Source organism: Leuresthes tenuis, unplaced genomic scaffold, assembly GCF_036924035.1.
Source record: "Leuresthes tenuis unplaced genomic scaffold, fLeuTen1.0.hap1 SCAF_20, whole genome shotgun sequence".
Classification (NCBI taxonomy): Eukaryota; Metazoa; Chordata; class Actinopteri; order Atheriniformes; family Atherinopsidae; genus Leuresthes; species Leuresthes tenuis.
The window spans coordinates 3,656,423-3,670,037 of record NW_027325374.1 but is presented as its reverse complement, the minus strand read 5'-3'; the positions used below and the strand labels follow the sequence as shown (position 1 = coordinate 3,670,037).

Genomic DNA, 13,615 nt, shown 5'->3' with positions numbered 1-13,615 from the left:
ATCGCATTTATTTCCATAGTTAACTCACGATTAATCTCCATATTAAATATATAGAGTTAGAATCAAATAAACAAAGAAAAATGTCTTTTATCTTTTATTTATTCTTTCTAATAAAAAAGTGCTTTGTAGACTCACTTGACACTTAAACACAACACATAAAATACCACAACAAAATGCCCCTATTTATTAAGCCAATTGCTCAGGCTGCGATTAATCGCGATCAAAAAAAAAAAAAAAAAGCGTTATTTTATTAATTAATCGCATCGTGATTAACGCGTCAGCTATGACAGCCCGAGTTAAACTCAACCAGGTTGGATGCAAATCATTATACAGCCATGATTATTGTTTATTTACACCAGGGATACCCACATCCGGCCCCTCGAAGGCCTGAGGAGGTCCTGCAGGGTTTAGACCAATCAGATCAATGCATCAGGCTCTGGCTGGTTTCCTGAAGCTTAGCCGTGTGCTTCTGGTCATCGTTGCAGCGCCTTTTACACGAGCCTCTGAATGCTTCCTCACTGAAATGATGAAGCTTTCTCATAGTGGAATTCATTGTGGCTCAGAAGAGAAAGATTCTTGATTCATATTTATAAAACATCGGCCTGAATTAAGACTTTTAAACTACAGACGTTTTGGTTTCTTTGGGCTTTCTGCTCTCTGATGTTTCATCTTAACACTTCATCATAGCTGTGATAATAAAATCTTCTGTTGAAACACAACATGGAGCTCAGTTATCCGAATACTTTTGGCAAAAAAGAGATTTAATAAAACACTTTGTTCTCATGAAAAAGCTTTGACTGCTGAGAGGAATCTATGTCAAGATTAAATTGAATTTTCTTTCTTTGTACACTGAATATTCTGCCATCTATCACATAACTTCACATCTAAAATGTAGCTGCAGACGTGATCCGAATGTTTTTGAGTTTTCATGCATTTCTCCGTCTCGTGGAGCAGATTTAGATGAATTCTGTGATAACTTAACAGAAAACGGTGCAGTTTGACTATTTTAATCATTTAATCAACGCATAATGTTAGTTTCTAATGTTTTAACAGAATTGCTGCTTTATATTTAGAGGGTGAAATCTGACTTTTTCCCCTTTTTTCTTGCAGATTACAGCTAAATAAAGACAATATATCGTTTTTTTCCCTTTTTAATGTCTTATATACTGAGAAATGAAGTGGAGAGCATGTTTAAACCTCTAATCCTCCCAGTCTGAAGCTTGTTCTGAGGGTTAGAAAACAGCTAAACGAACCAACACGTGCAGCACGTTTCTCCTAGCTTTAGTTCCAGGTTTTCACACGCTTCATATTAGTTGTTATGAGAGCTTGAGCAGCAGCAGGAAGTAAACAGTAGAAAACAAAAAGGCGGCAGTCAGTGGAAACAGAAGCTCAGAGGTGAGGCAGCAGCAGACGGATGCTGCGGGTTTTAGATTTACCTTTCTGCCCGAGGACCAAAGGAGGCAGGGAGGCTCGGCCTTTAGTCGGCTGCTGCACGCTTTACTACGAGAGGAATCTTTTACAGGTGTTCTCTGAAATATCTTTGTCGTTTTAAGGAAGATTGCGAGGAAACGTTATTACACAACATTTGGGAACAGGAATCTGCAGCCGTGCTACCAGTCGATCGTCCACTCTCACCTCCAGCTCTGCGATGATCTTCTCCTCCTCGTCTTCGTCTTGAACGGCCGAGGCTGCGATCACAGGCGGAGTCGAGGCGGGTCGGGGGCTGTCGGAGGGGGTTCGCCTCAGCTTCACCACAGTTTTAGGCACATCACAGTCTTCTTCCATCTGAAAAGGCCAAACAGAGACAGCCCCGGTTTACAGCTGGATCCAGTTCATTCACATGTGAGAACCGCTGAATTCACTGCACAGACGTCGTCTTTTAAGTGAATTAAATGGTGATTTTGTCATAAAACCAGGATTTAAATATTTAATTAATGGGCTGATTTTCAAACTGTCACAGTTTCCTGCACATTTAGCAGAAAAATATGAGTGAGAATGTACAAAAATACACTGTTTTTACAAAAAGATGCAAAAGTAGGGAAATTTGGAGCATATAAAGACCACCTGGGCCTGTTTGAACATAAACCTGGAGAAATAATTCAGCTCTTAACTGGGCGGGTTTTCCACCAGTGCTGGTTCAGACTTAGAACCAGTGCTTTGTTTCCTCCTCCTGAGCTCTGGCTCCAGCACCAAAACACAACGCTACACTCACACAGGGCCGGAGCAAAGATGGAGGCCAACCACACCCACAATGTGGAGTTGAACTCCTCTCGTTTTATTACATTTATATTAGACTATATTGGATTCAACTTTAACACGAACAGAGCAACAAAATGCAGTTTAACATCTAACCAGGAGTGCAATAAGCAGTGAGTGCATGCAGCACATGGTGTGGTAGATACAGGTATGTTCAGGTTGTTTCACAGCAAATGGACCGTATTTGCAGATGAAATATGATGATATTTAGTTATATAGTTGTGTCTAAGAACCACTTTTTTTTTTATCTATATCCTGCTCAAAGCAGTGTGTATGAATCCTGTTTCTAATGAGTAGCTCCTGCTGTGATCAGTGGAAAGGTGGAGCTGCACCATCCAACTTCGCCCACATCTTAGATCTTTATAATGCTGCTTCAGAAGCCGTGGCCACATGGGTCTAAAACATCATCGGCCGTGTTGTTGCCAAGCTACGAAAACAACTCCCCAACCCACCGATGGAGACCTGTGAAGCTTTCTACCACACCTTCCTCTCTGCTACATGTTTGTCAGCTGATTTTATTTGGTTGTCCATCTATTATCCACCATGTCTCCATGGAATGAGCAGAAAAAGTGGCGATGATGCCGGTTTTGAGCCCGTTTCCAGCGTTAAACAGTTTAGTGATGATGCGCCCTCCTGTGAGATCAGGCTGGCGTAGGAAACCTTCTCTTTAAAGTCCTCTCATAGATGATCCTAAGAGCTTCTCCCAGCTTTGCTGTCCTTCAGAAATGTTCAAACTAGGGCTGTCACACGCGATTAATCGCATTTATTTCCATAGTTAACTCACGATTAATCTCCATATTAAATATATAGAGTTAGAATCAGATAAACACAAAGAAAAATGTATTTTATTTCTTCTTTCTAATAAAAAGTGCATTGTAGACTCATTTGACACTTAAACACAACAATGTGGTCTTAACACTGAAGAAGCAGCAGCCAACAAACAGAACGGGCTCTAATGACAGTTAAATTAATGGAAAACTGCAGTCATTAGACACAGATTCACAACTCTGAACTCTTAGGGACTTTAACCCTGTTTTTTGCCAAGCTACGAAAACAACTCCCCAACCCACCGATGGAGACCTGTGAAGCTTTCTACCACACCTTCCTCTCTGCTACATGTTTGTCAGCTGATTTTATTTGGTTGTCCATCTATTATCCACCACGTCTCCATGGAGACAAACGGGAATGAGCAGAAAAGTAGCGATGATGCCGGTTTTGAGCCCGTTTCCAGCGTTAAACAGTTTAGTGATGATGCGCTGTCCTGTGAGATCAGGTTTGCGTAGGAAACCTTCTCTTTAAAGTCGATCACAGCAGGAGTTAAACGTTTCACAAACACAGTAAGAGAAAGAGACCAAAGAGGGACTGGAAGTCAGCAGAGGACAGCAGCAGAAAGAGAAGTTCAGTTGGAACCACACAGCACTTACAGACCCTCTCAAGTTTTATCGCTTTTGTTCAGTTTTAATCGCATAAATCTCCAAACTTTGCACTTTGTAACTGTGTTAAAAAGAGAAAAGACAGAAATATTCACACCCTCCTCTTTGGCACCAATGGCAGCTTAAAGTCCTCTCATAGATGATCCTAAGAGCTTCTCCCAGCTTTGCTGTCCTTCAGAAATGTTCAAACTAGGGCGATTAATCGCATTTATTTCCATAGTTAACTCACGATTAATCTCCATATTAAATATATAGAGTTAGAATCAGATAAACACAAAGAAAAATGTATTTTATTTCTTCTTTCTAATAAAAAGTGCTTTGTAGACTCATTTGACACTTAAACACAACAATGTGGTCTTAAAACTGAAGAGGCAGCAGCCAACAAACAGAACGGGCTCTAATGACAGTTAAATTAATGGAAAACTGCAGTCATTAGACACAGATTCACAACTCTGAACTCTTAGGGACTTTAACCCTGTTTTTTGCCAAGCTACGAAAACAACTCCCCAACCCACCGATGGAGACCTGTGAAGGTTTCTATCACACCTTCCTCTCTGCTACATGTTTGTCAGCTGATTTTATTTGGTTGTCCATCTATTATCCACCATGTCTCCATGGAGACAAACGGGAATGAGCAGAAAAAGTGGCGATGATGCCAGTTTTGAGCCCGTTTCCACCGTTAAACAGTTTAGTGATGATGCGCCCTCCTGTGAGATCAGGCTGGCGTAGGAAACCTTCTCTCTAATGTCTCTCCAGCATCGGATCGTCTGTCACAAAATGAAAAGAGGCATTTGTCCTCTGGTGGCCATTAAACTCTGAACAAGGAGGAGGAACAATCGTCCAACCCACTTCCATCACATCTTCCCGCTAATCGCTTCTAAAACCCAGAGGCTGACATCTGGACACACTCCCGTTAACTTCAGGTAAAATACTACAAACAGACGCTTTATTGATCACTTTTACGGAGGATTCAGTCGCTTATGAACCTGCTGAGTGGTTTAAACGAAGTTTTCGACAGCAGTTTGTCAAATAATCTCAGAAAACTCTCTAACGACTAGGGCCCTGAAGGAGCCTCACCTTCTGATTCTTGGTGGTGACGATGACTTCTCCCGTGCGGTTGGTGGTGAGGCCGTGAGCCGATGGGAAGCTTCTGCGAGGGGGGGGCGGAGGAGGAGACTTGGAGGGTTTTTCCGTTCTGTACCTGGTTACGTTGAGGTCCACTGTGGCAACAGACCCGTTTACATGTTTAATAAGATCTTTTCTGCAGGGATGATAGAAAAATCTGAGCGACTCACCTGAGCCTCGTTGCAAACCGGCCCCCTCCATGCTGTTCAGCTTCTGGGCGGCGAGCTGCACTTTGCCCGGCTGCTGGTCCCCGCTGGGGGTGGTGGAGGTGGTGGAGGCGGCGGTGCTCCCGGCTGCAGGAGAGGCAGCTGTGGTGGAGGTTATCGGGATGGTGATCTGGGGCTTGGGGGGCACTGCCGGCTTGTTGATGTGCTTGGCAGCGAAGTCGAGGTCAGGGATGGCCTTCATCAGCTCAGCCTGGGTCTCTTCCAGCAGGCGATTGATGTCCTGGGCGCTGAACTGGGTCAAACTGGCTCGCTTCTCCTCCCAGTCCCGCTCAGCCGCCTGACACATGCAAATATGGACAAATAAGATGCTGTAACATGCAAACTACTGGCAGGCATACCTGACACGGACAAATGGAATAATAGACCATCTGCTGGAAAGGGCTTTGGGGTGGAACCGGATATTTTCCAGGGAAGAAAAACAACAGGCAGGGGATTACCAGTCTGACTTCGGCCGACACAGACTTATCAGCGGGACGCCGGCTCGGCAGCTCGTCCAGAACTCTGTTTCTGAAGCTCAGGGAGGTCTGGATGTCCTGCTCGGGGCCGGAGGCGTCGGCGTCGCCCACGGACGCCGGCATCCAGTTCGCCAGCCCAGCGCTGGTGCTCAGGTCGGAGAGGCTGAGAGGAGGACTGTTCAGGATGTCCAGGTCAGAGCTGCGACCCAGGTCCTCTGCTCTCTTCTGGGGTTGGTTGGAGAGGTCCTCGGGGCTTTTCCACACACCCTCGGTGACTTGTCTGTGCAGGTGAGGAGGAAACAAGATGCCTTGAAGCCAGCAGACTGCTACGAACACGACCCATGCAACAAAACACACCATTTAATTTTCCACAGAGCACAGTGAGATCTGTGGAAAACTGCTTAAAAGGGTCATTGGAAGTAGGACTTTTCCAACTGAATCCCTAATTTTGTATCTTCGATGGTTTCTACACAATCACAGTTTAAGTTTTATGATTTTAGGGGATTTTTCCTCTGGATACAAATTGTGTATGTAGTGACTGTAACTGGGCTCCGAGTTTCCTTTAAATGTGGAAGTGAGGAGTTTCTTTAACCTGAAATATACAAAATAATATGTTTCTGCATTCAGCAGACGCTTTTATCCAAATGAGGATTTAGCATTACAGCTAATGTCTAAGCTAACATTGAGCTACATAGAAGGAAACCACGACATATGAAGAGTCTGGATCGTCTTAAGCGAGGCGTCGGCACTGCTGGACGACTGGAGGCGTTTCAGTAGATGGGAGCCGCTCCATTAAGCTCTTTGTAGCTAACATCAGTGACTTTAACTTGATCCGGGCGGCTAAGGGCAGCCAGTGGAGTTCAATGAACAGAGGGGTGGCTTGTGCTCTTTTAGGCTGATCGAAGAACAGATTCATTGTTTTCTTAAAGAAAGTTCATGGATTTTTAGAACTGGAAACCTTAAAAATGAAGCTAGCTTGAAAGTTAGCTTGAAATAAATTCTTTGTCCATAAAATATCAAACATGTAAGTAACAAAGTCCTCAAATGATGTTTATATATTGGTGTTAAGTTAAGTGGAATCATTAAAGTTTTGTGGTTTAACTTGAGTTTTATCACATTATCTATGACAAAAATGGTTGATTTATTGAAATAAAGTGAACCGGTGCATATATTTAAACATATTTACAACCTTTCAAGCTGGGACTGATGCACCTTCCTGTCTTTTTTTGTGCCGATACGCTGTAAAAAGGGCTTTACTAATTTGTATTTCTAGCTCTAAAGATGACCTCATAACATGTTAATTCAACTGCATTCAAATAAGTAATAATTTCAATGAAAACACTTCTACTAAATGTTGTTATTTCAGTGTTGTGAGGTCTATATATGACCACAGATGCTAAATAATGTGTAAGTCTCACAAATGAGCCAACGGCCAAACATCGGGAAACCAGAAAGATCCGAAAACTTCATCCTGGCGAGGGACTCTGCAGCTTTGAGTGATTAAAGAGAAGAATGTTTGATCCGCCTCACGGTTAAAAATTACTGTAAACCTTGTTGTCCAGGTCATGATTTAAGCTATTTTATCAGAAGTTACAGTATTCACCACCTGAAAGTGTTGGTTAATTAGTGTTAAATAAGAAAATGTACAGTTTCAGAGTCGGTGTCGACCCTCAGGTGCTTTGTTAGCAGCAGAGGAGAAACGTTTCAAAGATTCTGAAGGTTGATTCTCGACAGTCTTCTTAACGGCGTGCTTTGATGAAATAATCATCTCTCAGGCTGTCTGATGCAATCACTGACCAGAGCACAGAGTGCTGCTCTCAGCAAACCTCTGATGCATCCCGTAATATTCAGACATTATCGTTTACTTCACAACTTACAGCGGGGTGGTGATCATCTCACACCACATTTTATACGTCACTTTGTGTTAATGTGAATCTTAAACGCTGTGAATCTGGTCCAATCTGCCAGGAAAGATGACTCGTTTCAAGTAATGTAACTGTTTTTTGTTTTTTATGCATTTGGCAGATGCTTTTATCCAAAGCCACTTACAGGTAGGCAGGTAGGGTAAAGGGGTCTTACCTAAGGACCCCTACTGGAGGTAGCACCTTTCATGCAGGGAATTTGAACCTCCCACACAGAAGGTCCCAATCATACCACTATTCTATCCAGTCCCTATGATTTAGAGTTTAGGGAAAGAAGAGTTTCCGGCCATGAACTCCTCTTTTTCCCAAAGTATTATTATTATTATTATATAATTATATTATATAATTATATTATACATATTATTATAAGAAGGGTCTGAGCCGGCTTTACTTTCTGAGGAGGCTCAGGTCCTTTAACCTTTAACTTTTTATTCGGGCTGTCACAGTTAACTCGTTAATCGCGATGCGATTAATTAAAAAGATTATTCTTATTAAAAAGATTATTCTTATTATTAAAAAGATTATTCTGCGTTATTCTTTTTAAAATCGCGGCCTGAGCAATAATAAATAGAAGAAAAGTCCCAAAGAGTTCAGAGTTCTGAATATGACTGCGTTTTTCATTAATTTAACTGTCTTTAGGCCCTGTTCTGTTTCTACCTCTTCAGTTTTAAGACCACATTGTTGTGGTATTTTGTGTGCCGTGTTTTTGAAATAGACATGTTTCTACAATGCACTTTTTTATTTGAAAGAAGAAATAAAAGATAAGACATTTTTTCCCCATTCTAACTCTATAATTTTTAAATTTTTAATTGTGAGTTAACTAAGGGAGAAATGCGATTAATCGCAATAAAAAAAATTAATCATTTGACAGCCCTACTTTTTATACAACCTCTGGTCATATTTGTGTTTGATATACTGTATTTTCTGGACTATAAGTCGCACTTTTTTTTTCTTTTTTTCATAGTTTTGCTGGTCCTGCGACTTATATATCAAAATATATATAATCTAACATGTTTTTAAATGTTAATTCATACTGACTGACATGAACCAAAGAGTAAACATTGCGATCTACAGCCGCGAGAGGACGCTCTAGGCTTCTTTGTTAGCAACTCTATGCTAACAAAGGAAGCTAATGGCGGGCTGAAAGTAAGATGGATATAAATGACTTTGCAGACAGGCCTTCTTATCCGCCTCTCTATCAGAGCACGGTGTGTCAGAAACTGCCGGCAAACTTCCAAGCCGAGGTCGACAGTTTCCGTGAGTTCATTGAAAAGCAACTGAACACAACGTGCCACCGGATCATATTATCAACAAGGACGAGGTCTCCCTCCTGTTTGACATCCCTGTGGGCCGAAGTGCTGTTGTGTAGCTGAATAACTGGTAATGTGTTACGTTAAAACACACATATTCAGCCTGTTGTTCTGTGGGAATAACTTTCCAGATTAAATGTCTGTTCTTGGTCTTGGACTTTGTTAAATAATTTTCTAAATACATTTTTTTTCCTCTTCGTGGCGCAGTTTTTGACTTTGTGACTTATACTCCGAGAAATATGGTAAGCACTTGTTAAAAATATATATGTACGATATAAATATATATACGAGCAGTAAATGAGGCCTGTGAGCTGACCTGGTTTAAGACCAAAATAAGACCTTATCGGATCAAAGTGAGGAGCGTTTGATGCGAGTACCTGCGCAGACAGCTGAGGGCATCAGTCATGGTGTTGCAGCGCTTCAGCAGAGCATCCAGACGGTGAGGCTCCTCTTTCAGGAACTTCACAGCCTCCACCTCCACCCGCAGCACCACCCGCATCTTACTCTGCAGGCTGGGGAACTGGTCTGCACAGGAGAGGACGACAGGGAGGTAAAGATGAATGAAGGAAGGTGAGAGGTGAAGAGGAAGGCGGGGGGTGGTAATAGGCGAGAAAACAGGTGGCTGATGCTGTCAAAGACTCAGTGAGGATCAGCCAGATGAGGACAAACCAGCAGTTAAAAATAAAGGAATGTTGGTAACACATGAAAACTGCCCGTCTGCCATTCAAATAATAGGAAAAGGGGCACCACAGGGGTCTGTCCTGGGCCCACTTATGATTACATTGGATATAAATAAATATTATTCCTTCCACTCAGTTCTTTCATGTCTTTTTATGTAGTTTTAAACAACCTGGATGAACCTGGTCTGCTTTTGATTACTTCTACATGTCAAATTAGAAATAATTATTTTATTCACCTGTGCTATGAACTCTACAATTCAAAGAAATAACTGGTTACAGTCTGAAAACTACCTCACATTCAGCTATAGAGCAAAACCCAGCAGCCTGATGTACCCACAAAGCTCTACAGAACTAATCTGAAGAAGTCCTTCTTCCCCAGAGGATAATTATTTTGTTTATATCACTAGATGTTTAATTCTGTTTGAGGCTCTAAGCACAGCGTTTCATCTGCAGGATCCTCTGGACACAGTAACAGCTAATGTTCAGCCCCGTGGGCTTCGATAATGAGCCGCGCTCCTTCGTTAGTATTCAGAGTACAGAGGGAAGTACACAGGTCAGAGCTGCAGGACAAGAAGTCAAAACTGAAACTTCATGAACAGCCAGAAGAGTGTAAAACTACTCATAAATATTCATCCGTCACTTTGCATAACATTTACCAAATGGACACACGTGTGGTAATTAAGCGCTTCTTGTACTTGCACCATGACCGACCACAGCTACAGAATTTGGATGATCAGTAGCGTAACGTTACGGTAATGACGCCTACTTTTGAGCTCAGTGATGGTCTCTCCCAGCATCCGGAGCTCTTTGCTCTTCTGCTCCACCTCCTGCTCCGTCACCAGCCCGTGGTTGACGGACGAGTTCTTCTGCAGCTCCTCCACAGACTTCTCCAGGTCACTGTGGAGGACAAACATCACTCAGCACTTCAGGTGATTTTCAAAGTGTCGCTGTGGCAGCAGCTGCAGACACCTGCGTTCACACAGCAGAGCTGCTCATTAAGAAGCTGTTGAATCGTGTGTCTGACCAGGCAAGAGCTGTAAAATCCAGTAAATGCTGCATCCATCTGCATCAACAATAAGTTGATGTAAATGTCCACATCAGCGCTCATGTTTCAGATGCTGATGGCCTCCTCTCACTGAGAAATTCTGCTTTAATAACATAATCTCTGCTGATTTACCACTAAATCATCATGTATTGGAAGTGATGAACATGCCCATCCCTTCATTTACTGGTATACTGACCACACAAGTTCATGAAATTAAGATGAGCAGCAGATAAGGGTGCACAAATGCATCAAATATAAAGAATCTGTCATAAAAATGCAGCCTTAAAAGGGCTGTTTGTCAGCTCCTTCAACAGGTCATCTGGGACAGATTAATCCTAATTCACTGCTGAAGCTGAAGAAAATCAACCAAGCTTTGAACTCACTGCAGCTGCTGGATGAGAAGCTCCTCCTGGTTGAGGTACTTGAGTCTCTCCTCCTCCACCAGGAGGCGCTGCCTCTGGAGCGGGTCCTCCTGGGTGCGCATGGCGTCCAGCATCATGAGGCTCAGCTCGGACTCGGTCTGCCTCAGCAGGGAAAGAACCGAGTCCTGGTTCTCCAGCTGGGAAACCACGTCACGAGTTAGTTTTTAACTAATATTAATGTTTTAATGTTTAAAACTCTTGCTTTCTGCTACTTTCTGACTGGTTTTCATCATCATCTTTGTTTTTTAATCGAAACCTTTCATAGAAACCACAGTGAAAATGAGACATTATATATAATATAATTACATTATTATATTATTATTATAATTATAATTAATATTATCATGACTTGTGCTGTTGGACCTCAGAGCTGCATTGATCAGAGACTTTAACATGTTTTTGGGATTAAAGGAACTGAATGAGTTTATCTGATAGATTCCAGTTTGTTCGTGTAAATCACATATGTCAAAGTCTGGTCCTCGAGGGCCACTGTCCTGCAGGTTTCAGATGTTTCCCTGCTTCAACACACCTGATTCAGATTAAATGGATCCATTCAAAAGATTCTTAAGTTCTGCACAAGTCTGCTAATGATGCATTGATCTGATTCAGGTGTGTTGCCCTCGCGGACCGGAGTTTGACATCCCTGGTGTAAATGATGAGTCATGGAGTTCCTCAGGGTTCTGTGCTTGGACCGATTCTTTTCACTTTATACATGCTTCCATGGAAACAGTCTGATCATAGCCTCCGGTCCCTGGATTTCATCCCATTTGCCCCTCAGTCCGTACTGAACTTGGCAAAAAGGCGTTCTCCTATGCTGCGCCTGTAACATGGAACAGGCTCCAACAGAAGCTGAAGCTGTCCAGTTTTATTTCATTACAGGACTTCAAATTACTTATAGGAAGGCTGGTGAGACAGTCAGTGGGGGTCTGCACATGTACTGTACTTAACTAGTTCCTTTTTTCTTTAATTTTATTATTACTAATTATCACATGTTCCTGTTCTGTTCCTGTTTTTGTCTCTTCTACGTTCAGTTAATCTGTAACTTTGTGTTTTGCTGCTGCCTAAAACTGGTCTCTCTTGCAAATGAGACCCTGGCTCTCAATGAGATTTTACCTGTATAAATAAAAGGTTAATAAAAATTCCATTAGGTAACATTATCAGGCAGCATGGCATGAATTTCCTTTGCTATGCTGATGATGCTCAGCTGTACTTATCTATGAAACCAGTCAGTTGGTTTCACTGCAAACATGTCTCAATAATGCTCATAAAATTAAATCAGCAGCCACCTTAAAATTTTAAAAGTAACAGACTACATTAGTGTTGTTACTTCATACATTTGGAACAGAATAGAGACTTTTGCTACAAATATAAGCCACAACACAACAGTTCTTTCCCGTCACCACCGTTCGTAAGCCGAACCTGAATGTTGCGCAGCTGCGACAGCTGCTTGCGCAGGGCGTTGGTGTTCTGCTGCAGGTCCTGTAGGTGGAGCTGCATCTGCAGACGGGACACCGCCACAGGCTGGTTGAGGCCCGAGGATGGAGGGGGCATCAGGGCCAGTGGAGCAGATGGCGTCAGAGCTGCCCGGTGAGAAGAAACGTTCAAGTCAGTGACCTCTCCTTTTGGCCCGTTCGGGTTCTTTTCAGGGCGGATTCAGAGCTGATAGAAATTGTCCCAAAACACCTCACAAATGAGAGGTTTGATATTAAACCTGTGACCTCCATGTGTTTGACTCTCCTGGATGCAGAATGGTGGTTGTTCCAGGGTTTGATAAAAGGACAAGTTCTATCTGTGCTGAAGGTCAGGAGGGGGATTACAGGAGACTCAATGATAAACAACACAGAGGGCTTCAGGGACGAACTGAGTCAATAATGAAAAACTGCACTTTCAACTGTCTCATTACAACAAAGTCCCCTGACAGCCAACATGAATGAGTGCTTCCAAATCAGATAACCCTCCGAGATGACAATGAGCTGTGCAGTAATTAGGGCGTTGAGTCACACGCATCATGCAGTACAAGACAAAAACAAGTTTTAAGAGTTGCATTTTACAGCTGCTTTTATCCAGTAAAAGCAGGAAGAGCTGTGAAGTCTGGGCTCACCTCACTGCAGACTAATATTTGAAGCGCTTGGTTCTGACTCTGCAGGCGAGGGGACAATTTCCAGCTGACCGCAGAAACTCTTAACAAGGAGAGCTGCAGCCACTGTGACGGCATCTGACCGTATTTAAGCGTAATTGAAGACAGCTTTGGAGGAGTGTCCGATGAGCACGGCGGCCTCTGATACTCTGCAGTTATCAGATTTCTCTCAGCGGGCTCCGTGGTCAGGATAAAAGGAAGATGGGGATGTACCGATTTTTAATAGCGAGCACAAAGACGGCCTGCAGGCAACGGCTCGAGACGATCGAAAGCGTCTGACCGGCAGGCTGATAAACATCTGGCAGGTCTTCAGGCTTAAAGAGACCTAAATGGGAATCTTCTGAGAAGCTTTACGGAACATTTAGGCTCAGTCTGCTCTGATTGGTCAGCTCCACCAGCCTGAAATTGATTAGCAGTAAGAATAACTCCCCTGACTTCCTGTCCATCACACAGACTGTAAAACACAGCTGTTGGGGGGTAGATTTTAGATACTTCTGGTACATTATGAACCTTTCAGGCTGTCAGGAACAGGTTTGCTTCATCTGACGCATCGTATATGGAAGACAAACTGCTTCCTTTTAAATCAAATCCTAAGAATTTCCT

The 13,615-nt window shown here is 42.7% G+C and overlaps 1 protein-coding gene across 6 annotated transcripts in view; it reads right to left on the bottom strand.

Moving 5' to 3' along the window:
• Positions 1-13,615, bottom strand: part of srcin1b (SRC kinase signaling inhibitor 1b) — an 89,758-nt gene that overhangs the window by 11,719 nt on the left and 64,424 nt on the right. For 5 of the 6 annotated variants that reach the window (XM_072373648.1, XM_072373647.1, XM_072373649.1 and 2 more), the window contains 9 exons: positions 12,295-12,455; positions 10,837-11,012; positions 10,175-10,305; positions 9,106-9,253; positions 5,479-5,776; positions 4,985-5,318; positions 4,767-4,909; positions 1,636-1,785; positions 1,437-1,538 (listed from right to left, as the gene is read on the bottom strand). In XM_072373648.1, the coding sequence (XP_072229749.1) occupies positions 1,437-1,538; positions 1,636-1,785; positions 4,767-4,909; positions 4,985-5,318; positions 5,479-5,776; positions 9,106-9,253; positions 10,175-10,305; positions 10,837-11,012; positions 12,295-12,455 (1,643 nt within the window). The remainder of the gene's footprint in view (positions 1-1,436; positions 1,539-1,635; positions 1,786-4,766; positions 4,910-4,984; positions 5,319-5,478; positions 5,777-9,105; positions 9,254-10,174; positions 10,306-10,836; positions 11,013-12,294; positions 12,456-13,615) is intronic. The other variant, XM_072373650.1, reaches the window with a different exon arrangement.